The sequence below is a fragment of the Uloborus diversus genome, chromosome 3, assembly GCF_026930045.1.
Source record: "Uloborus diversus isolate 005 chromosome 3, Udiv.v.3.1, whole genome shotgun sequence".
Taxonomy (NCBI): Eukaryota; Metazoa; Arthropoda; class Arachnida; order Araneae; family Uloboridae; genus Uloborus; species Uloborus diversus.
The window spans coordinates 26788737-26811991 of record NC_072733.1 but is presented as its reverse complement, the minus strand read 5'-3'; the positions used below and the strand labels follow the sequence as shown (position 1 = coordinate 26811991).

General features: G+C 33.9%; 1 protein-coding gene across 1 annotated transcript in view; it reads left to right on the top strand.

Moving 5' to 3' along the window:
• Positions 1–435: 435 nt before the first annotated feature.
• The window catches only part of LOC129218292 (proton channel OtopLc-like), a 78612-nt gene continuing 55792 nt past the window's right edge, over positions 436–23255 (top strand). Inside the window, exons 1-2 of the mRNA XM_054852526.1 lie at positions 436–545; positions 582–662. Coding sequence (XP_054708501.1) covers positions 436–545; positions 582–662 — 191 coding nt within the window. The remainder of the gene's footprint in view (positions 546–581; positions 663–23255) is intronic.

Sequence of the window (23255 nt, the reverse complement as noted above, 5' to 3'; positions counted from 1 at the left end):
AAAACCTATGCTTATACAAAGGAAATAAACGTGGAGCAATCACATATTTTGGCGCCTGATTGTCTCCCCCCTCGATCACCCCCCTGGGTATAGTCATGTAATGCAGCGTCGCCAAGCAAGATAGAACAAAAAAAATTTTATGCCATCAAACTGCTTTTAAATTATATACCCCTGAAATTACACCTTCCAATGGAAGGCTTCGGAAAAGAATAACAGTCAGCGTGGCTCTAGCGAAATCGAAAGCCTTTCTTCGTATTCCCCTTTTTTTTGTCCGAAATCTCGCCAAGCGCTACTTTCGGCAACCCTATTGCTCCACAACACGTGCTGATCCGCGGCTCCCTTCAGAATTTCGGCAAAAGAGACGCTACGGTTTGTTTGTGTGGTCAACGGGGGGAACTCGAGATCAGACTACCGACCGACTCCGGCTCAGAAACAATGGCATCGTGCAAGATCGAGAATGACAACCGGTTGTCAGTGGAATCAAAAGAATCGTCGTACATGGGCTTTGACAGAGGCATCGATTCTGACATCGAGATCGACCCTGCGTGTAGAGATGGGGAAGCTGTGCCTGCGAACAACAGTGGAGACCCTTTGACAGGAGGGAGATGTTCCAGCGAACCGCACCTCAAGCGACGAATCGTACTGACGCCGAAACTAGCTAGGTATGTGAGATTTTTCAAATTTTGTTTTGCTGCCGAATTCAGTGATGGTGACAAGTGTGTATTTTTTTTTTTTTTTTGAATGGGGGGGGGGGGGAAATCAATGCCCGAAGGGATCGTCGACAAATGATGTCACACTTTGAGCAGAGGGGTGTATGTGATATTGTGACAAGGGGGAGGGAGGTGGTGACATCACACGTTTTTGGTTGAACTCGACAGGGCTGCGGAGTCGGAGGAAAAACGTCCGATTCCGACTCCTGAAATATCAGAACCTTCGACTCCGACTCCTGTCAGAGTTGCGGACTTTGAGGGAAAATGACCGACTCCGACTCTTGGTCGACTTCCGACTCAGACTCCTTTACCCCAAAATCGGTTCGACTCCAACTTTTCGACTCCGATTCCGCAGCCCTGGAAATCGAAACACCTTTTGACATTTAATGTTTGTGTAATTTTGTGTGCCATGTGACAAGGGGGAGGGAGCTGGTAACAAGAAGTGCGACATCACGCGTTTTTTATAAAAATATGTTAATGAAAAATAACGTGATAAGTGACAAAAGGGCGAGGGTGAGATGAAATGTGACAAAGGGGGTGACTGGCGTCCAATATGTTGGAACAAGTGTTATTAACCTCATTTATGGACAGCCTAAAGAAGAGAATCGGACTCATCGCCTTCGCTTGGCAAATGAATTAATGTTTTTGAACTTCACCCAGTTTTCAGAAATAGTAAAAAAAAAAAGTGCCGATGAGCAAATCTGCCGATGACCGATGCACGATGATTACTTTTAATGCTACCATCTACCAATTCATAATACTACTTGTCATTTATTTTCTCATATAGTTTCGACTTTAGAAATAGTTTATAGTTTATTTGAGAGACGATTTAGTTTTCTCCCCTTTCCTAAAATAATTTTGAAATTTCGTTCAATTTTTTTGAGACAGTTTTCATATTATTGTTAATAAAATTGCATTGTGTTTACTAGACATGAAAATTTAAAAACACCAGGGAGTAGCCAGTGGGCAGCAGGCGAATTTTGGAGCTTTTTTATTTTCATTTATTTTTAATTATTAGATTCTCTTTAATCCAAGTCTTTTATTCTTTATAAAAAATATTAAGTTTATCTAAAGCACTATGCTAAAGGAGAAAGTATTGACACATATGAAAAATGTTGCTATGTTGTGCACATACGAATAATTATTCAAGATAGAAAAAATAAATAATAATAATAAAGAAAAAAAACGTTAATTCAACCACCAGTTAGTAAAAAATAATAATAATAAATTATGTACATATATTTTTTAATCAAATGATATTAAATAATAATTAATTTTTTGATCAAAAATTAATAACTTAAAGAATAATAAGTTATAAAATGTATGATGTAGTAATATGTAGAGTTAGAAGGAACAAAAAAAAAAAAAAGAAAAGAAAAAAAGGTTGTGTCACCAATTGCTGGGGCGAGAGTATCATAACAAAAACTTAGGAAATGATCCTTTAATATTTCATTCAGTTTTACCCACTTTCTAAATTATTTGTTTTATTTTTACTCTGTACATTTTCATATTACATGTAGTACATTAATTTTATTTGCTTTTTTATTTACAACATTTATTTGCTGTTAACAAATGTATTTTCCATAGTTTCTTGTTGAGGGTATACTTAAAAAAAATAATTTTTGAAAACATTTTTGCGCCGATTAATCGGCAAAATTTGGTCGATTATAAATAATCTACGATTAAAAAAAATACTGCTAATTAATCGGCGCATCTCTAAAAACAAGTTTTGAGCTGTGTTTAAGTTCTTAGTTACTATCAGTAAAAAACAAAAAAATGTCGCAATAAGTCCAGGGGATAGCACCCCTCTCTCCCCACCTATTCGATGAAGAAACCCTAGAATCAAACCTCCGAAAACGAGAAAAATACTCCTAAAACAGCCCCCCCCCCCCGCTCTAAAAATCTCGCAGTTTACATCATGACATCCCTCTCGTGGGTACACTTGGATGAGTTTCAATTGATGCGAGTATAACGCAAACAAAATTATTTAGTTCGCTGTTTAATGCCCCTATAAAACAGGGACAAAATTAGCCGGCAAGATAAATTTTTCTGCAAGAAACAAGCACTTTACTAGTATTTCTTGGTAGACTTAATTTATGACTGGTATGCTTAATTTGTAAAACCTTTTTGTTTTTTGGTTAAATTCATCGTATGTTTAAATCGGATAGATCCAAAATTTACACATTTTCTGTTCTTTGACTAGAGCATCATTTCAGGAACACGTACTGAAACAGCAAATATAAAGTTAAATTTAAAGTAAAAAAATAATAATTTTAGAAACAAAAATTTGATTATATACATTTTCACTGTTTTTTTGATATCCGTATATTTTCCTAATATAAACTTGTTCATTTTTTAAAAACATAATAATATGAAGTCGAGAGTTAAAAAAAATACATTAACCTGCACATTAAGAAATTCAGTTATATTAAAATATCGACAGAAGTTTTCATTAATAAATAATTTGATTAAAAAGGATCCATACGATCGGTTTTAATTATCTTTAACTTCTCAAGAACTCTAGCAAGAATCCTTAGTTCAACAAGTCTTCTGGATTTTGAGCGCTTAATGCTGTTCGTAAATTTTAATAGGTGTAATTTATGTAAACGCTAAAACGTGCTCCATTGTCTAGTTTACTGATCGGAAACAAATCTCTATGAAACAAAACAAAGACTTGAACATTATTGTAAGATTACATGTAAAGCTAAAATAATAATAATAATAATAATGATAATAAAAATATTTAAAATCAACAACAATAGTTACGTATAAAAATTTAAACATTAAACATTTTTTCATGCTACATTTTTGATGTTCGCAGTTATTCCTAAAAACAAAATTGTAACTGAAATAGGGAGACGAAGATAAGCTGTTGATAATCGGTCGATTGATCGGCAATGGCGATTAATGATCATAATGATTTTTATTGTTACAATTTCTCCATTACCGTGCTTTTTTTCTTTCAATATAATATTTCAAAATTTTATTCAATTTCTGTGAGCAAATTTTCGTATTAATGGAGTAACATTATGTTTACTAGAAATGAATATTCAAATATTTAGTTAGTTGTCTGTGTTCAGCATACGCTTTTAACTTAGTCGCTATTTTTGTGTTTTTGTAACCACTTAATCCAAGACTTATATTCTTCATGAGAATTATTAGATAATCATAAAGCACCAGCTAAAAGTAGGGAATAGAAAAACGTATTGACATATGCAGCTTGTTACAACATAAAAAATACGCAGATTTATTCAAAGCAAAAAATTTAGATTAACAAAATTAACATTATTTCACCCATACATTTTGTAAAAAAAGGGGGGGGGGATTTGATTTAAAAAAAAAAAAATCATACAGATGTAAGGTTTTTAACATCTGTATGATTTTTTTTTTAAAATCAAACGATAAGTGAAATGATGAGATAATACGAAGGATTCCTGTAAAAGCAATTATTTCCGTAAGCCGTAATTTTCGCGAAAATGGAGATGTCGGTGATTTCCGGAGCTGAATATTTCGCGAACTGTTCAAAAATCCTCCGCGAAAAAATATTTCGCGAGGCTTAATTTTCGCGATTACGACGGACTCGCGAAAGTTCAAGCCTCTCGAAAATAAGTGATTTTACATATTTTAGTTGAGGAGGAAACATATGAACCAGCAGAAAATAGTTTATGTTCTGATAATCCTCTAACAAGTTAAATGAATACATTTGTGCATAAAATGTGAAATAAGAAATGACAACGTCAAAAAACACAAATTGCAGCTGTTGTAGGAATAAAAGCTATTGTGTAGCTTTTGTCGGATCTTTTCATCCGTAAGCTCATTTCTTATACGTTTCTTATAACGCCGAAACACGTGTCTGCAGTTATCTGCAATCTGTGCTATTTGACGTTGTTGTTTCTTAATTTTAATCTGCTTATACTCATGTTTTTCCATTGCAATTTATAAGAACAAATATTTAATTCTTCGTAATAAATAGTGTTACATGAACGCAGGGGTGCCCATCCCCCCAAGATCAGGGCGCCCAACCCCCAAATACCAATTAGACCCCTCAAAAGGGGAAACGTACCCCTCAAAACAACTCCCTCTATACATTTCAATTGCGCAGTCTGCGCCATGCCCCCCCCCCCCCCCCCCCCCCGTCAGCATTTCAATTGCGCAGCCTGCACCATGCACCCCCCCCTCCCCCCACGTCAGCAGTGAGGATTAATTTCGATATTTCATTCCGTTTTAAACAAATTTTGTTTTGTTCGTCCTTATTTTAGGCTGTGCACTTTCATGCTTGCTACGTGTTATACTTACATTGGAGAAATTGCTTTCATTTATCTTCAATAAATTTATTCATCTTGCTTTCTAGTTCAAAGAATACTTAAAGATTAAAAATTTATTAAAAGTGTTTTAAAATATTTTCCCGCTAATTAATCGCAAAATGTGGCCAATTATGGCCATTAACCGATGACTGCCGATTAATCGGTGCATCCCTGAACTGAAGTTATACTTAAATTGAAATAGTGAAATTTTCAAATGAATATAGTATTTTAAAAATATAATAATGAAGAATTTAATTAAAAAAGATCAATAAAATCGGTGTTAACTATTGATAGTTGATGGTAGTCTTTGATTTCCGAATTGCTCGAGTGGAACTCCTTGGTTCAATAAACTGTTTCGATTTCAAACTACAGTAAAACCCCTCCTAACGGACGCCCCTCAAAGGAGTACACCCCTCTTATGCGGACAATTTTTAATTCCCTAGTTCCAATGCAAATAACATTATTAAACCCCTGTCCTGCGGACACCTCTCTATTGCGAACAAAAAAATTTGTCCTGTTAGTGTCCGTATTAGAGGGATTTTACTGTAATTGTAGTTTCATAAATTTTAGTAGGTCTAATTTTATATAAACGCTGAACCGCGACAAATTCACTAAGCAGTGGAAACAAATCTCCATCAAACAAAACAAAGATTTGAATCTTGAGCCTGGTTACAAAATCACATGTAAAGCCAAATAATAGTTATTAAATAATAATAATTATTATTATTGTTATTGTTAAAATAAACATAATAAAAATTGTTATTGAAATAAATATAATAATATAAATAGCAATTCCACCGTGTCATGTGCAGAATAAAAAGACGCTTAAATTTCATTAACATTTTGTCGTATCTCTTAATATTTTAATTTAACTGAGGTAAACAATTTCTTTAATCTTTACATTTGAGGCAGTGAGAAGCAAAGGGATGTAAGTGGCAAAATTAAAAATTTGGAGATAACCAGTACACGTGTTAGGTGAACCTCTCCTCTGTCTTAGGGCAAGAGATGTTACTAGTAGCCCTGGTAGTTGCTGCTATACAGCATGATTTAACAAAAAAAAAGTCAATGAAAGCCTACCTAGGAGCTAATCTTTAAACGCGTTTTACTCAAAACTTGAAAATGTCTACTTGCATCCCTTTGCTTCTCACTGCTTCATTTCATGCAAAAATATTCCTGACGCAGTTAAATTTTTATTAAACAATTTTGTAATTTAAAACTTAATTTATTAGCATGTGTTACGTGCGGGACATCCAAAGTCAACCTCTTGTAACTTGCTTACGAATTAGTTAATATTTTTGCTTTATTAATGTTAAAATAAATTGTAGATTTTGACAGCAAAGATTCCAACGTGAAGGAAACGTATCTCATTTGTTGAAAAACAATAGTTTAAATCAACGAAAAAAAAAATTTGTTGGGCCATTCCACAAAAAAGTTGTCACTTTCTCACGCACGTGATAGTTCATATATTTCGTTGAAAAGCAGTTATTTAAAAAGTAATGACGAAAGCTTGCTCAAGAAATCACCCATTCGTTTGTAATTTTTATGCAATAAAATTTTTATCATTTCCCTTTTAAGAGGGTCCGGGACACATTTAGAGTTTTGAAATTTTTTGCACTGATTCACCATCCATTTAATAAGTAAAATTATAACATTAATATTTTATTTCATTTTTTTTTATTTAACTTTAAATTGTATTTTCAAAATAAAATGGGGTGGCTTTAAATCGCTATAACTCAAAATATGCTTAGTCAATTTCCAAATTTTTTCAAAAAATTATGCCCAAATATCTAAGCTTAAATTTCTATTCGGTTACTTAAAAACATTAATTCAATAAAAAATAGAAAATATTTGAAGAAAAATGTCGAAAAATTTGAAGATATATTTTTTAAAATCATATTTTTTGCAGTAAACTTTTTTTTTTCAAATTCATCAAATGAAAATTTAGGTAAACTGTTTGAAAAAGATATGCTCTAAATTTCATTACTTTATCTTTATCAATTCTTGATTTATAAAGGCTTGAATGCAAAAAATCGGGAAACATTGCATCATGGAGACACACGCTTTTAAAGTTTTTAATTTAAATATAATATTAGTTAAATGCATGCAACAAAAATAATTATATTTTTTGTTCTAATTAAGATAGAAACAAGATTCAAACATCCTTTTAAGCAGAAAATAATCAAAAAGAATTTTAAATAATAAAAAAAGGCAAAATGTTTGACGATTTTTGTGTCCCGGACTCCTTTAATTTATTATTTTCAATAAAATATGTGAGGCGTCACGTGCGGGAAAAAATCACCGTTTTCCGTGGAATGACCCTGAAGCGTAATCTGCAAAAGTTTAAACTCATCAATTTCTCCTCATTCAATATATTTGATGCTCGCTTTTGCTTCTTAATATGTACAAACTTGTAATGAAGCAAAACTGGCATTATAGCTGTGAATTTTTTCGTATAAATTTTTAGCATAAAAGGTTTAAAAAAAAAATAATTTGAATTCTGAAATTTTGAATTCAAATTATGTTTTTCGCAATCACGAACTGAGACAGGATCCTACTCATTGGAGTTATTGTTTCTAGAAACGGCTCCTGTCCCCCCCCCCCCCAAGTCTGCCTCTCCTCCTGGGCGGTTACTTGTGCATAGTTGTGTGTGTGCGTAGACCTGTGTGTATGCACGTAGGCGTGTGTGAGTGTATGTGTGTGAAGTCGTGTGTGTGTATGTGTGTGTGTGAACGTGCGTGTGTGTAGGACATGGAGTCTCTGACCAGGAGAAGCGGATAGCTAAAAACCGGAGCAGCCGCGCCGCCTGTAGAGGACGGTGGGCGGTGGTGCTGCAAAGGCTTCTGGTCCAAGTTGAAAAAGGCACGGACACCAAAAACGGTCAAATGAGAACAATAAACAATCGTGATTGCTCAAAAAAATCAACTGCTTATTAAAAAGTTCAGATTTCAAATATTTTTCAATACTAATCAATAATAAATAATTTTTTTGCCAGTATCAGTTCTTCAATACCATCGGTTTTAACCAGGGCTGCGGAGTCGGAAGGAAAATGACCGACTCAGATTCTGGGATTTCGAAACGCAAGACTGACTCCGGCTTTTTTATTTATTTATTTTGCTTTAATTTTTCAATTCACTCCCCCCCCCCCATGTGAAGAGGGAAAAACCTCTATACAGAGATTGAAATTCCTTTTTATGAAAATTAATTGTTGTATTTTATTGTAAACTTAAGATGCATTCAACGTCAGAAATTAAACTTGAAAATCAAATTTTTCCAATAATTATGATTTTAAAATTGAGATCACATAATCATTCCATTGCTTAAAAAATTGAAAAGATTTTATTTGCTTCCCATTAATGTTTAACAAACAGATGTTGATCAAATTGTGTGCTTCTCATTTTTGAAAGATGTAACTCTTGAGAAAAAAAAACGCTTTTCTTGCTAAGTCAAAAAACCTTTCTCGAGTTCAGGCGGTCCGACCCGGCGAATGAATGTTAAGTTCAAAGGTCCTCTTTTACACCCAGTTTTACCCGGGGGCGGAGAAGGGCGAAAAAAAAAGGATCTCTGTTCATTTAAAATTTATTTTCTGTTAACAGAACGGTTCTCAACTTGTAGGGCACCTCTTATTGGGACTATAATGGTTTGTCATTCAAATAGTTCACGTGATACTGGCTCAATAACAAGAAAAATTCAATTGCTCTACATTTCAGTTACCGGACTTCTTTCTGATGCGTTTTTATCTCTTCCTACGCGGAATAAAAACGAGAGAGAAATAAAGAAATCGTCGCAATTGTTCGCTAATAGCATGCTATTTGGTCAGAGGTTAGTTGAATTTTTCTTGCTTTACCAAACAAGAACGTTATTAAAAAGAAAGAAAATGTTCAACTTAGTCGTTTCCACATTACAATAACAGTGAAAATTCTTGGAAAATGTTGGAATTTGTTTTGCATTCCCTTGTGATTACTTCTTTCATTCGCATTGTTCGATGAGAAACTTTCTCAGAAGCTAAAACTGGAGCGGGATTTTTGAAGAGTTGGTTTGAACCCTATGATTAGTAGGGCTCGACCGATGGCATTTTTTGGCCGATGGGCTGATGCCGATTGTTGGCCGATTGTTCAAAGATGGCCGATGGCCGATGGCCGATTGTTTTTCTGAAAATGGCCGATTGCCGATGGCCGATGGCCGATGCCGTTGGCCGATGGCAAAAAAAAAAAAAAAAAAAAATCAAACAGAAATAAATTGATAAAATTGTCAGGGACTTAAAGGATCATTGATTCATTTCACTTTATTTCCTTTCTACGAATAAGGAATTGTAATCACAAAAAAAAAAATCAGATTTTGACCTAAATTTCTATTTTGCGATCACCCAATTAAAACTTCACAAGTTTTTTCGGCACTGTACATGCATATGTACCTAAGAACATATAGATGATCGGAATATCCATTTTGAACGCTTCCTCAGTTAATTATCGCAAATTGTCTTGTGATGTCTTCATGCGCGTAAACTTAGGTCACTCAAAATCGTTATGAAATAGTAAGTTGAAAACTCATACGTACATAGTATGATCTAAAAGTTAGAGGACAAACTGTATAAAACCTTACCCTGAATAGTTCACATTACCGAAGTATGTATATCTATCTGTATTATATTAGTAATTTCTAGCGAAGTTGCAGGGACAAAATTAAAATTTCAGTATAAAAAGTTAAAAAATGCACTGTGAAACGTGAGGGGGAATGGAAGCTTTTTCGTTGTAGACATAAATTCGCTATATGCGGTTTCACTATAAACGGGTGCGACTGTTTTTAGATGAAAGAAGGGTGGGTGGACAACACACACTAAGATAGACTGAAAGCACCATGTGCTGATTTTTTTTTTTTTTTTTTTTTTAAGTTACTGCTGGGTCAATGTTCAAATGTGTCCAACTATACCGCTCTACCTGGTTATAATATTTCTGCCGAAAATTTTGAAAAATAATAATTGCTTCTAGCGAGTTATATTTGAACAGTTGAAAATCTAAAATACGACAGAGACCTTAACCGCTGCATAAAAATTGGAAGTAACGAGCTGAATCTTAAAGATTTTTGATGGTTCTTTATTATTCTATTTTTAATAGTCTTACTAAAATCTACCGTATAAACTTTTTGCCACACAACTGTATTATTAGGAATTAAGTACAATTAACGCGATTTAACTAATTGAACATACTTACGTAGTAACTGAATATATTTGCAATGGAGTAGAACGTTTTATTTTTTAAACCTTTTAATTTTTTATAATTCATACTGCCTGAAATTTTATATGTAAAAAGAACCGATTTCAAGCTGTCTTGAAGAAATGTTTTCAATTTTCAGCTTAAAATATTAATATTTTGATCATTTTAAACCTCAAATGAATATTTATGTACTTGAAAAAAAGCCTGATCCATCCGTATCAAACGTAGGGGAAAATGGGAGATTCGACAGAAACTTTACAGAACTGTAATACCTTAAATATAACCACGATCTGTCTGAATTTTTCAACATATGTAATGCAAGACATCCAATATTTGCCAAACAAAGTATCTGAGTAATTACGTTCTTAAATATAAATTTAGAAGATAAAAATTTAAAACTTTTTTTGCTCAAAATTACCCTTCCCATTCATGAATCCTGTGCTCCTTATCTACCTGCGAAGAAAAGCTACACAACTGAAATGTAATTGCAATCATAAACTAACAGAGCCCGACATTACTCTTTAGAATTTTCTTACACAGAAAACTCCTTTTAAAATACCTAGAATTGTTAAGCTAGTTCATATTGCGTGATTCTATTTGTCTTATTTTCGGAGAAGACCGACTTCAGAGTTAGAAGTAGTAGAGATAAAGTGGTTATTCCATTGACTAAGTACGTGTACGTTTCACGAAAATATGGCAGAAGTATTTGTGCAAGATCAGTAAAATAGAATCTGTTTTTTTTTTTTTTTTTTGACTTAGTATTTTTTACAAAGTGCTAAAGTCAATGAAAAAATAATTCATATTTTTCCATCCAATCTCAAAACAGCTACAAACTGCTACTATTGGCTTCCATGTTGAAGATGAAGTGACATTCTAAAGTTCGGAGCACTCTGAGGTATAATCGCTTAGGAGGAACGAACGAACTGTTGTGAAATCAAACTGTTGTTCAAATGGGTGCCATCAGGAGTGCCCACCTAGGGGGGGGGAGGGGTTATGGCGCACTCTGTGCCATTGAAATTTTTAGGTGGTTTTGAGGGGTATTTTTCTCATTTAAGGGGACTCTTGCTTTTGGAGGGGTCTCCGTAATATTGAGGGGAGTGCTCCCTTCCCTTTAGGGGGTGGGCACATCTGATGTCATTGTACGATTTTTAAGAATGTATGCTTTACTAGGGCTCGACCGATGGCATTTTTTGGCCGATGGGCCGATGCCGATTGTTGGCCGATTGTTCAAAGATGGCCGATGGCCGATGGCCGATTGTTTTTCTGAAAATGGCCGATTGCCGATGGCCGATGGCCGATGCCGTTGGCCGATGGCAAAAAAAAAAAAAAAAATCAAACAGAAATAAATTGATAAAATTGTCAGGGACTTAAAGGATCATTGATTCATTTCACTTTATTTCCTTTCTACGAATAAGGAATTGTAATCACAAAAAAAAAAAAAAATCAGATTTTGACCTAAATTTCTATTTTGCGATCACCCAATTAAAACTTCACAAGTTTTTTCGGCACTGTACATGCATATGTACCTAAGAACATATAGATGATCGGAATATCCATTTTGAACGCTTCCTCAGTTAATTATCGCAAATTGTCTTGTGATGTCTTCATGCGCGTAAACTTAGGTCACTCAAAATCGTTATGAAATAGTAAGTTGAAAACTCATACGTACATAGTATGATCTAAAAGTTAGAGGACAAACTGTATAAAACCTTACCCTGAATAGTTCACATTACCGAAGTATGTATATCTATCGACAAAATAGTCACCTTGAACGACTATGCACTTCTGCCAACGTTCGTATAGCTTTTAGAAGCACTCCTGGAAGACATTTTTCGCAACCTCCTGTAAGGCCTCTTGCGCTGCTGATTTAACTTCATCCATGGGCGGATTTATGGGGGAGGGGGCAGAGGGGGGGCAATGCCCCCCAGTTTTGGGAGGACTTAATGTAGTAACAACACATCTTCCAAAAATTAAAAAAAAATATTTTTTTTTCTCTTTTGAATATTTCAGAAGGGTATGGGTGGATTTATAAGGGGAGACATGGGGGGCAATGCGCCCCAGTTTTGGGAAAACTTTATATAGTAACAACATATCTTCCAAAATCTTAAAACAAAAAAATCATGCCTTTTTTTATTGAATAGTTTAATGTAAATGAAGAGAAAAAAGCGAATGTCCTTTTCTGACGGGAGAAAAGAAAAGGAAAAAAAAAAAAACGAACTTAAAATACAAATAAAACAGTTGTCCCTGGAGTGCTAAAAACGTGTCTAAATTCACTATTTTGGACTGAAAACCATTTGGGCAAGTATATGAATGAAAATATACGCTAAACGAGCTTTACATTAAGCTGCAACACTTATAATAATTGACGATTATTTTGACAAATTAGAACCTAAAAACAAAGGGGGGAGAAAACTCCCCCCGCCTCCATTCTCGCTAACAGAACGATCTACTTGTTATGATTTGTGTCCACATTTCAAGTATATTTGTGCATAATATTTATGTTCTTAGTAGTTTAATTGGCCCTTTAAGAAATTCTAAAGAGTATAGTTTTTTTTCCTTCTTTCTCTTTTTTAAGAGAGAGAGAGAGAGCGAGAGAATAAATACTATCGCAAACTCTGAATAAATTTCAGTTATCTGAGTATTCTGATTAAATGAATCTTTTTACTTGGAAGGAGAGTACAATTTTACTTACTTTATAAATACTGTTTAAAAAGTAAGGTTAGTCATAATCATCTAAGTCTAAGTGAGTCAGTTCTGGCCATTATATGAAATCTAAATAATTGAGTTATCAAAAGTTTTGAAAAATTTTACTGAAATTTTATAAAAGTCTATAAAAACCTAACAAAGTTTGGTAAAATCGTAAAAATTTTTTAACCGTAAAAATTGACGAATTTTCGTAAAAATTACAAAAAATCAAGCAAAAATTTGTAGGTAAGAGTGAATTACAAACAGGGCCAAATTTGCCTATGAGATAAACAAGCTATTGCTTAGGGCCCCTGCTTTGAAGTGGGTCCCTAACTCCCAAAAAAAAAATTCATGATTCGTTCCTTAAAAAATAGAAATTGCTTAAGAAAACTAATTTCATTTTTAAGTGCTTGAAAACCTTGAATATTTCAAAACGTGTGGCTACAAACCTTAAATTTTAAAATGTCTAACAAATGGTAGAGGGTGAGGAATGCCAAAATATGTCAAATTCAGCTCCTTGCCAAATCCTGTATTAAAAATGTAAAAATCATGGTTCTCACGCTTGCAACATTATTTGAAATAAATTTTTGTGACTCATGTGTTTCATATCTTGCTAGTTATTCAATCCCGAATGCAGTAATTTGGAAATTATTTTGTATTGATTGCTTTTATCTTACTTCTTCTGCATATTGTCTATCTGTTTAGCACGGAAAAAAATACACAATACACTATTTCTATTTCTTTTCGTTTTCTGCTCCACTTGCAACAGAAGAAAAGTTGCTGTCATGAGAAATCTATGGTTACTTTTCTTTTTTAAATTTAAAATAGCTATTTCTCAAAGTTAGAACAGGACTGTAAAAATTTACAATCAAGTACTAAAATATCAGAGACTGGAAAGTACAAATGAAGTGCGTTAAGTAATTTTATTTATTTTATTTATTCTAGAGTCCTTGAAAATAATTAGATAAGACTTTGAAAATCCTAAGCAAAATGGGCTCCAATTACTTCTACTACATATTGTTGATCTTTTTAGCCAGGAAAAAAAAAAAGATACACTACCTCTATTCCTTTTCGTTTTCTTCACTCTACTTATAATTAAAAAAAGGTTGTTATAATGAGAAATCTATATTTTATTTTTTCTTTCAAATTCAAAATGGCTGTTTCTTACAAAGTTTGAACTAAACTGTACAACTGTATAATCTAGTTATCAATATCTATGTCTATCCAATTAACCTCTGTAAGGCTTCAAAATGCAGAATTTTATATCCATTTTACAAAATTTCCTGCGGAGGAGAAACCCCCGCTCCCCTAAAATTAGAGATATTCTATTTCCCACTTAAAAGGGAGCCCTGCATCACTTTCTTGATACCGGCTCCCTTTCTTAAGGTCAACTCAAAAAGGACAGCATGAAAACACATATTAATCAAAACGACACACAAAAAAGTAAAGCATGGACTTATGCATCACAGGAAAAAGACAAAAACATGGGAGTGGGGGGGGGGGCAATAAAAATGTTGCTAAAAAAATCTGCCCCCCCTCCCCCCAGGAACTCAGTCCTAAATCCGCATATGACTTCATCGTGGGGAAAAAAGGCGACTTTCATGTTGAGGATGGTCAATACTTTGATATGACAAACAAATAACATAACGTTTCGTCGGACTTAACTCCGTGTGATTTTTACCTGTTCCCAGCAAAAAAACATTTGCATGGACGCCGCTTTCTTCCATCAGGAGAAGATAAAGCTGCATCCTAGAATGTAGTGAAAAATGACTTCCAGGAGTTTTTCCAAAAGTTATATTAACACTGACAGAAGTACACAGTCCCTCAAGGTGACCCTTTGAAGGTGGATGTGCTTCGGTAATGTGAACTATTCTGGGTAAGGTTTTATACAGCTTGTCCCCGAAGTTTTGGATCGTACTACGTACAATCTGTATAGGATGTAGTTATGCTTCTCCTTTTTTGACTGCTGTACGATGAAAAAGAAAGAACAACAGCCAAAAAAAAAAAAAAAAAAAAAAAAAAAATATCAGGAAAGAAGTAAGAAAGAAAGAAAAACAAAGAGACTGTTTAATAACCTAATTGATTTTTTTATATATATAATTGACATATAACTAAGATTTCAGTAATATTGTAATGATGTATGGATTTAGGTACACTAAACATAGGTAAAAAACATTAAATTCAAAAAAATAATAGTAATAATTAAGAATAAAACTATGAAACCTTCAACAAATTACGCAATTAAAGTGGAACGATTGCACGTAGACATTTTTTAATCATCAAATTAAACAAAAAAGGTAACAGATAAATTACAATACAGAATCATAATAGGAATATTTTTATACTTATTTAAAATTTATGAATAGAAAATTTTGTATTTTTCAAAAAACTAAAACAGTGACATAAATTTATCTGAAAAAAAATAGCCATGAAAAGAGCGAGGTTCTTAAAACGCAGCTACAATAAACAAACTCAATATTTACACCAAATTAATAACTGAATACATATGCTACTTGATCTGATGTTTGGACACATAATATTGAACAATTTGATTGTTTAATCTTTTATGAAGCTTTACAAGCAAGTTCAAATTAAATTGTTCAATTTAACAATAATTTTCTGAAATTTAAAAAATTGCATAATAGAAAATCATTGAAACTTTCCTATAAAAAACGAAAATTACTTATTCATTGATTTTATATAAAAACTGATTTTGCAGTAACTCACACTTCGACCCCAATCTCAGCCTAATTTTTTTTAAATACAGAACCGCTAAAACCAACGCCTCGGAAGAGTTTCTGAATCTATTTCAGCACTTCCGAAGAAAAATTCAAAAGTCCCTTCGATTTCCGAATTATATCCCCATTCAAAACGTCTTTAATCAATTTCTTACATTAGTGCTCTAAATTCTTTCTAAACAATAGATAAAGTTTGAGAAAAAAAATCACTAATTTTATGAATGGCGTTAGTTTTAAACAACTCAAAAATACAACTAGAGTTTAATTTCAGAAATTGAGGGAGTTTGAGGAGGGGCACGCAAGTGTTTTCGGAAATTCAAAAAATAGTCGTAAAAAATAGAGTTCAAAATAATCATAAACATTGAGCAGAAAAACCCTTTCAAAACTTGCCCCCGAATTTGATTTTACGTGCAGTGGCGGATTTAAAACATAGCAAATGTTGCAATTGCGCGAGAGGCCCCATAACCATAGGGGCACCGTAGGAATTACAAAAATGCTTTTGATAAATGTATTACAACTTCTGTGACAGAGAAATAGGGCCCCAAAATGTATTTTGACGGGCCCCAAACTTGTAACTCCGCCGAAGCGATACAGAAAAGACTGCATTACTGTGTTTATATTACAAATATCGAAAAATTAAAAATTACCGTCGGCTCAACCGGAATCTAACAAAATGACACAAAAACCGGTTTCGCCATCTCATATTTGTTTTCTATGGTCTCCAATTCGGCAATATATCACCAAATGATCGTCAGTCTGAGACGCTATATTAGTTTTGCATTGAAATAAGTAATTAATAGCCACAAAAAATGAGTAAACAGGCTTTTCAGAACACTCGAACGAAAACAAAAAGGGAAGTGCACAATTGGAAAGTACGCACACCCCACATGCGAAAACTTATCCTTCTACAGTTTACCATTTTTGAGTAATGACTTATGAGAGATACACACGTACATCCAGCAGCAAGAAACAACGCAATAATTGTTTGGTACTACAACTTGGTACTACAACAATAACTTGTTTGGTACTTGAATGCAGTATTAAAAGCTCTTTCAGGGGTGACTAAAATAGAAATTCATACTGAAATTCAGTAAACAATTTTATATGAAAACAATCTTTACTTTGTATTAAAAGGTAAAACATCAAAGCTCCTTTTTTTCTTCAAAAACATCGGCCAATTCCATCGGTTTTTCGATGTTTTTAAGGCCGATGGGCCGATGTTTCCTGCAATTTAGCATCGGCCGCCGATGCCGATGCCGATGGCTAAATTGTTGAACCATCGGCGCCGATGCATCGGTCGAGTCCTAATGATTAGGTCCCTCATTCCTGGATCTAACCTTGATTGCGAGATTGAATTTCGAGGAAGCCTTTGCTGTTAGTATAATCAATGGTAATTTGCTGTCTCCTGTGTTGGTTTGCTCAGTCCAGTAATAATAGTGGAGCCCAAAGAGTTTTTTGTGATTTACTCGTGCGTGTCAGATGAACTGATTAACATAGGGGGGGGGGGGGATACCTTGCATCTTTTCGAGTATCTCTACCGAATTTCAGCCCTTTATGTAGGGCGTGCATATAAAACGGCTAGTCAGATTAGTAAAAATAAAAATTGATTGTCAGAAATATTGAAGCAGGTCAGATCAAGATAAGGTGTGATTACTAGCTGCAAAGTACATTAAGAAAATCTTACGATTTGAGAACAGCGTAAGGGTGTGGGAGTGTTACCACGGTCTTTGGTGTTACCACAGCTGCAAAAAAAAAAAAAAAAAAAAGAAAGAAAGAAAAAAGCGTTGTCTTGATATTCTCGAGAGCGGTTTTTTTTTTTTTTTTTTTTAAAGTTTTGAAGGAAAATTGCAAGAATTATAAAATGCAAGAAGCCTCTAAAAGTTTTTTTTTTTTTCGTACATCGCAAGTTTTACTAATATTTTGTTGTTCTGAATGGCTTTATCTCGGAAGTTATATTGTCTAAGGAGATAGTTCTAAATTCATGTTGTAGCATATTTAATACAATCATTCAGAATAGATATTTGAAAAACAAGCCGTTTAGGGTTAAAATCGGTAGTTTAAAAAAGAACTGCAGTAAAGTCTAAAATTTCTCGTTTTTTTTCAAAATGTTGACTAGGTTGCGTTCAGCGCTTGAAGCCAAAACTTAGATTATTTTTTGGAACAATATCACAAACAACTCAGCAAAAACTCTGAACTACTGGATCTGACGCAAGGTAAACTCCCCCCCCCCCTCTTCCCTTTCAGGCGACAAGGTTTTACTGGACTATATGTGACGAACTTGATCACTGCTCTATAGTTTATGATCCGTGCACAAGTTTCGAACACATTTTTTTCCTTTTCAATTTGCTAGAGTAGGTTCTGAAACTGCGGAGGGGGGGGGGGGACTTTCTGAAAATGGGACATTTCTGCGTGTGTGACTCAATGTGCGGGGACAGCGGGACAGACTACCTGAAAACGGGATGTATGGTGACCTTAGTAATGCTACTAGTTTAACATAAAAAAAACAAGCGCAAGGTCGCAGTGTAGGTTTAACATTAAAATAATCAAGACACATTATTATTTACGTTGCTATTTATAAAAAGAGCAGTTTACCTTAGAGCCTTTTACCCGAAAAGAGATAAAAAATATTTTATAAAAACCAAGTCATGAGTTCTAAAGGGTTGAGAGCAGGGTTGGCCAGATTGGACCCAATTGGGTTGGACCCAATGGGTTTTTTTTGAAAAAACCCACTTAAAAAAAACCCATTATTTAACCCACTTTTGGGTTTTTTTAAAATTTTCTGAGAAGTTTTTTAAAACTAATTAATTTAAATACTTTCACAATTTAAACTTCTTTTTTATTTGTTCTTCACCACAGACAATGGACATAAAAAAGGAATTTTGAACTTTAATAGTATTTCTTAACTCTTAACGGCATTTAAAAAAATACTTCAAAGATTTTAAATAAATATATTTAGCTTTTTCTTTAACTGGTCAATAAATAACTCAAATTTTCTGGACTAAGTCCTGTCACGTCTGATTTTCTCAATATTTGTAGATTGTACAGATGAAACTACTCTAGCTATAAGTCTTTCATGTGAATTATTTTCTGCAAACCAACATGTCACAAATCTCAAATAAACAACGTATATGTTTTAGAAATTAACAGGTTTTTCAAACGGTCGAACAGAAAATGGAATAGGATGTACAATACTTTCATTATCTTACAAAATGTTTAATATTTCTTACTCTGTACACAGAAATAGAAACAGTCAACATAAAGTTCAAAGAAATGTCTTGATTAAGCTGAATTCAGTAAAAAGGGATTTAAACTACTTTGACGTTCTACAGTAGTTTTGCATAACAAAATGAAACACAATAAAGTAAAATGCAAAAAAAAAAAAAAAAATGTAGTAATTAAAAACGAACAATAGATTTTATCACTCGAGAAGTAACTTTGCCCTAACTGTAATCATGGAAACTAAAAAATCTTAAACTTCACCATTCTTGGGTTTCGTTGTCTTTTATACCTTTCTTCAGAAAACACTGAATTTTCCAGTATTTTTACCCCAAGACAATTTTGTGCTTTGTCCATATGCTTACACTACAATATGCTACAAGCACCCCATTTTCCCTAAAAAAAAGACAAAAAACCCACATTTCTTTTAAAAAACCCAGCTTTAGTTGGGTTTTTTTGGGTTTTATTTAAAAAAAACCCAAAAAACCCTGGGTCCATGGGCTTTTTTAAAAAAACCCGGGTTTTTGCCAACCCTGGTTGAGAGCCGTTGGGTTAACAGGATCATTTTTCTATTATACGTGTTTTCCAATTATCCGCGTTAATCCGAACATCAATTAACGCACAGATAATTGCGCTTTTCAATCTCTTTATCCAATTATTCTTTGTTTTTATATTGGAATTTCGAACAATCCAAGTTTTCTCTAATCTAAAATAGCAACTGTCTCTATTATCTCGAATTAGCTGGTTTTTTTTTCTAATGCATATTTAAAGCCCTCATACAGACAAAAGATCCTTTAGCACATAACTAGGAATATCTAAATGCAATCGATGAATGTAATGACAACTTGTTGTTTCCGACAGAGCATTTATCACCTTAATTTCTGGTAACTGCATGACTTATTTCTTTTGAAGAAAGAATTAATGATGTAATCTAACTTGGCATGAGGAGAAAATTGAATGATTGATGTTATTAGCAAACGAGAAGAACCTATTCATTTTACTGATTTACATACCAGCTGGGAAGGGTAATACAGAAATATTCTATTATTGTTAGACACCCTATATTTTTTTTTTTTAAAGAAAACTAGACATTACGTAGTTGGAAATAGGTTATAGCCTTTTTTTTTGCATTATTGAATCGTGTCATTGTTTTTCCCTGGGCTGCGGAGTCGGGGGGAAAGGGATCGACTCCAACTCCGGAAATTTTGAAACCTTCGACTCCGACTCCTTTTCCCCAAAATAAGTTTGACTCCGACTCCGCGAGCACTGGCGGAGTTGGGGATTTTGAGGCAAAATGACCGACTCTGATTCTGACTCTTGGAACTTTAAATCTACGACTCCCAATTCAGACTCCTTAACCACAAAATCAGCCAGACTCCGCAACCCTGGATTTCCGTATTAGGAAACAGAACCAGATGCGGACTGGGTCCCGCAAGAGGGCTCCAACCTTGGTCTCCAAAATGCGTGAAAAAAATAAAATAAAATAAAATAAAATAAAATAAAATAAAAAATTAATTTGAATTTTGTCATTTTGAATTCAAATTATGTTTTTCGCAATCACGAGTGTGTGTGTATATGTAAGCGTGTGTGTTTGTGTGTGGGGGGTATGTGTGTGTAGGCATGTGTGTTTGTGTCTGTGTGCAGGCATGAGTGTCTGGGTAGTTGTGTGTATGTGTGTAGGTGTGTGTAGGGGGTATGTGTATGTGTGTGTAGGCATATGTATTTGTGTCTGTGTGCAGGCATGAGTGTGTGGGTAGTTGTGTGTATGTGAGTGTGTAGGTGTGTGTGTGTGTTTGTGTATGCGTGTAGGTGTATGTTTGCGTGTGTAGGTGTATATATGTATATGTGTGTAGGTGCGTGTATGCATGTGTGTAAGTGTAGGATATTGACGAAACCTGGAGACGGCTTTCGCTAGAGGTGCAGCATCGTGAGGACCCGGTCGACGGTGATGCTGCGGAGGGTGGCGGTGGGAAAAATCAAAGGAACGTCAAAAACAGTCAAATGAAAGCAATAAGCAATCGTGATTGCTCAATAAATAAATAAATATAATAAAAGAAAAGAAAGAAAGAAAGGAAAAAAAAAACGATGAAACACAGGTTTACGAGTCTAAAGAAAAGAAAAAAAAAAAAAAAAGAGAACGGAAGTCGCACAGGTTTGTTAGAGCAATAATAATAATAGTAATAATGATAATAATAATGATACTAATGATGATGATGATGAAGATGATGATGATAATAATATTAATAATAATAATAATAATAATAATAACAACAATGATAGTGATAATAATAATAATTTCAATGATGATGATGATGATAACAACAACAACAATAATAATAATAATAATAGAAAAAAAAGGTTGCACCAAAAAATTAAAAAAAAAGAAAACAAAAAATTTTTTGGTAAAAAAGGAGTTCAGGTTTGAGGGCGAGTAGACGGGAGGACGCACCGGCCCACGGGCCGATGGGCCGGCGGGCCAGTCCGCCCCTGCAGATAACTCAGGCACTGGACAAGGCTCTGTCACTCAATAGTGCAATAAACTTGCTTAAATATGCTTTTTTTATTGGTCTTTTTGGCAGCAAAAAGTGTCAATTTGCTTCAGTGGTGGTAGTAATTTTGATTATCGGGCCTTGGGCTAATGTTTTTTTTTTCTTGCCGAATGTTTGATATATTCCAATAAAGGCGGTAATAATCACCATAATTCCATGGGATGCTGATATTTTTAAAATAACGTAAGACTATTTTGTAGTGGCCGTCGTTGTGAGCATTAGACAATCTAATTTCTGAAAGAATATTTGACCTCTTTTTTTCAATTGTAGTGGCAACTTTGGAAATTACATATTTCATGGTTAATGATTCAAATAAACTATTATAAAAAGTAAGAACATATAAAAATGTACATGATTATTACAACGTATAGTATAATACCATGAACTAAATACATACGGGTCACAAAGCTTTAAATCTTAAAACTCAGAAAAAATTCTGGATATCTTAGAAATATTTTTATCCATTTTTAGAAGAAAAAAAAGGAACAACAGCTTTTTTTGGCCAAACCTTAATCTTTCGGTGTCATATCCAACCTAGAGTAGCAGCGGGGGGGGGGGGGGGGATCATCCACTCTTCATCGATCAGTTTGGATCCCTAGGCGAATTTTGCTGGCCCCTTACCTTGAATTTCTAATGTGCACTGCTTCAGAAATATGGTACATTGCTGTCTTCAGCCTAAACGAATTGTCGTTGCCGACCGTTTATCAAAACTACCACTTGTCATTCTGAATCGATTTTTTATTAATACATTGCAATTTTTCTTCTGTTATTTTGTACTATTTTGATGAATAAGACAAAAGGTTTTTGAAATATCGGTGGATTTCTTGAATTCAGAATTCTTAAAGGCGGTTTGTCTTGTAAAAAATAAACATTTTATTTGTTACTTTTGTTTATTATTTGTAGAAATTTTTTTCGAAAACCAAAGAAAAAAAAACATTGTTTTTCATTGTTTTAACAAAAAGATTTCAAAATATTTTTTAAACTTTTAGTAGGGAAAAGCTTTAATATCCTGTTTTTCTGCCCATTGATCATGAGATTTCTGCAAGAAAACGGTCAGCTTCAAGAGTTCCCCAAAGTGAAAAAGGTTGAATACCCCTACTCTAGATCAGATTGGGCCACTAGACAAATGTTAAGACTAGTGATGTGCCGGATCGTTAAAAAATTAGATCCGCGGATCCGGATCATTAATGTCAAGATCCGCGGATACGAATAGGGATACGGACCTCAAATTTTTTTTTTAACCCAAATCAACTACTCAAGTGTAAAACTTGCTAGGGAAGGTATTCTCGTCAGGGAAATGGCACTGTTTCTTCAAAAAATACATCTACGGCGAAAATATAAACAAGACTGATTTACTCTTTAAAGAAATCTCCGTTAAAATTGAGGGAGAGTTGGAAGGAATGGGTCAGCTTTGCATTAATGCTTAGATAGAATGTGAAAAATTATTTTTAGCTTGCTCATTAGATGTAGGATGCAAGATCAAGAGTGTAAAGCTGCTTCTGGACATGCTAGAAATAATTTTTCGCATTTTATTTCAGCATAAATGCAGCGCTGACCCATTCAAACCAACTTATCCCGACCGACGATATAACGGAGCCTTGAACACCTTTAATTAATACAAACATAACAGATGATATTACAATAAAAATAAAGTTTCAGCAGTGGGGAATTTCCTTAAATGCTAGTGTTTTGGGGAGGAATTTTTATGTAATTTGCTTTTTTTTCTTAAAATTATGAAACGATATTTTTCATCTATTGAAAATTTAATGTGTGCCTCTACCTGCAAACGTAATTGACGTTGAATAAAAAGAGCCTATAACTGGAATAATCTTGTAATAATTTG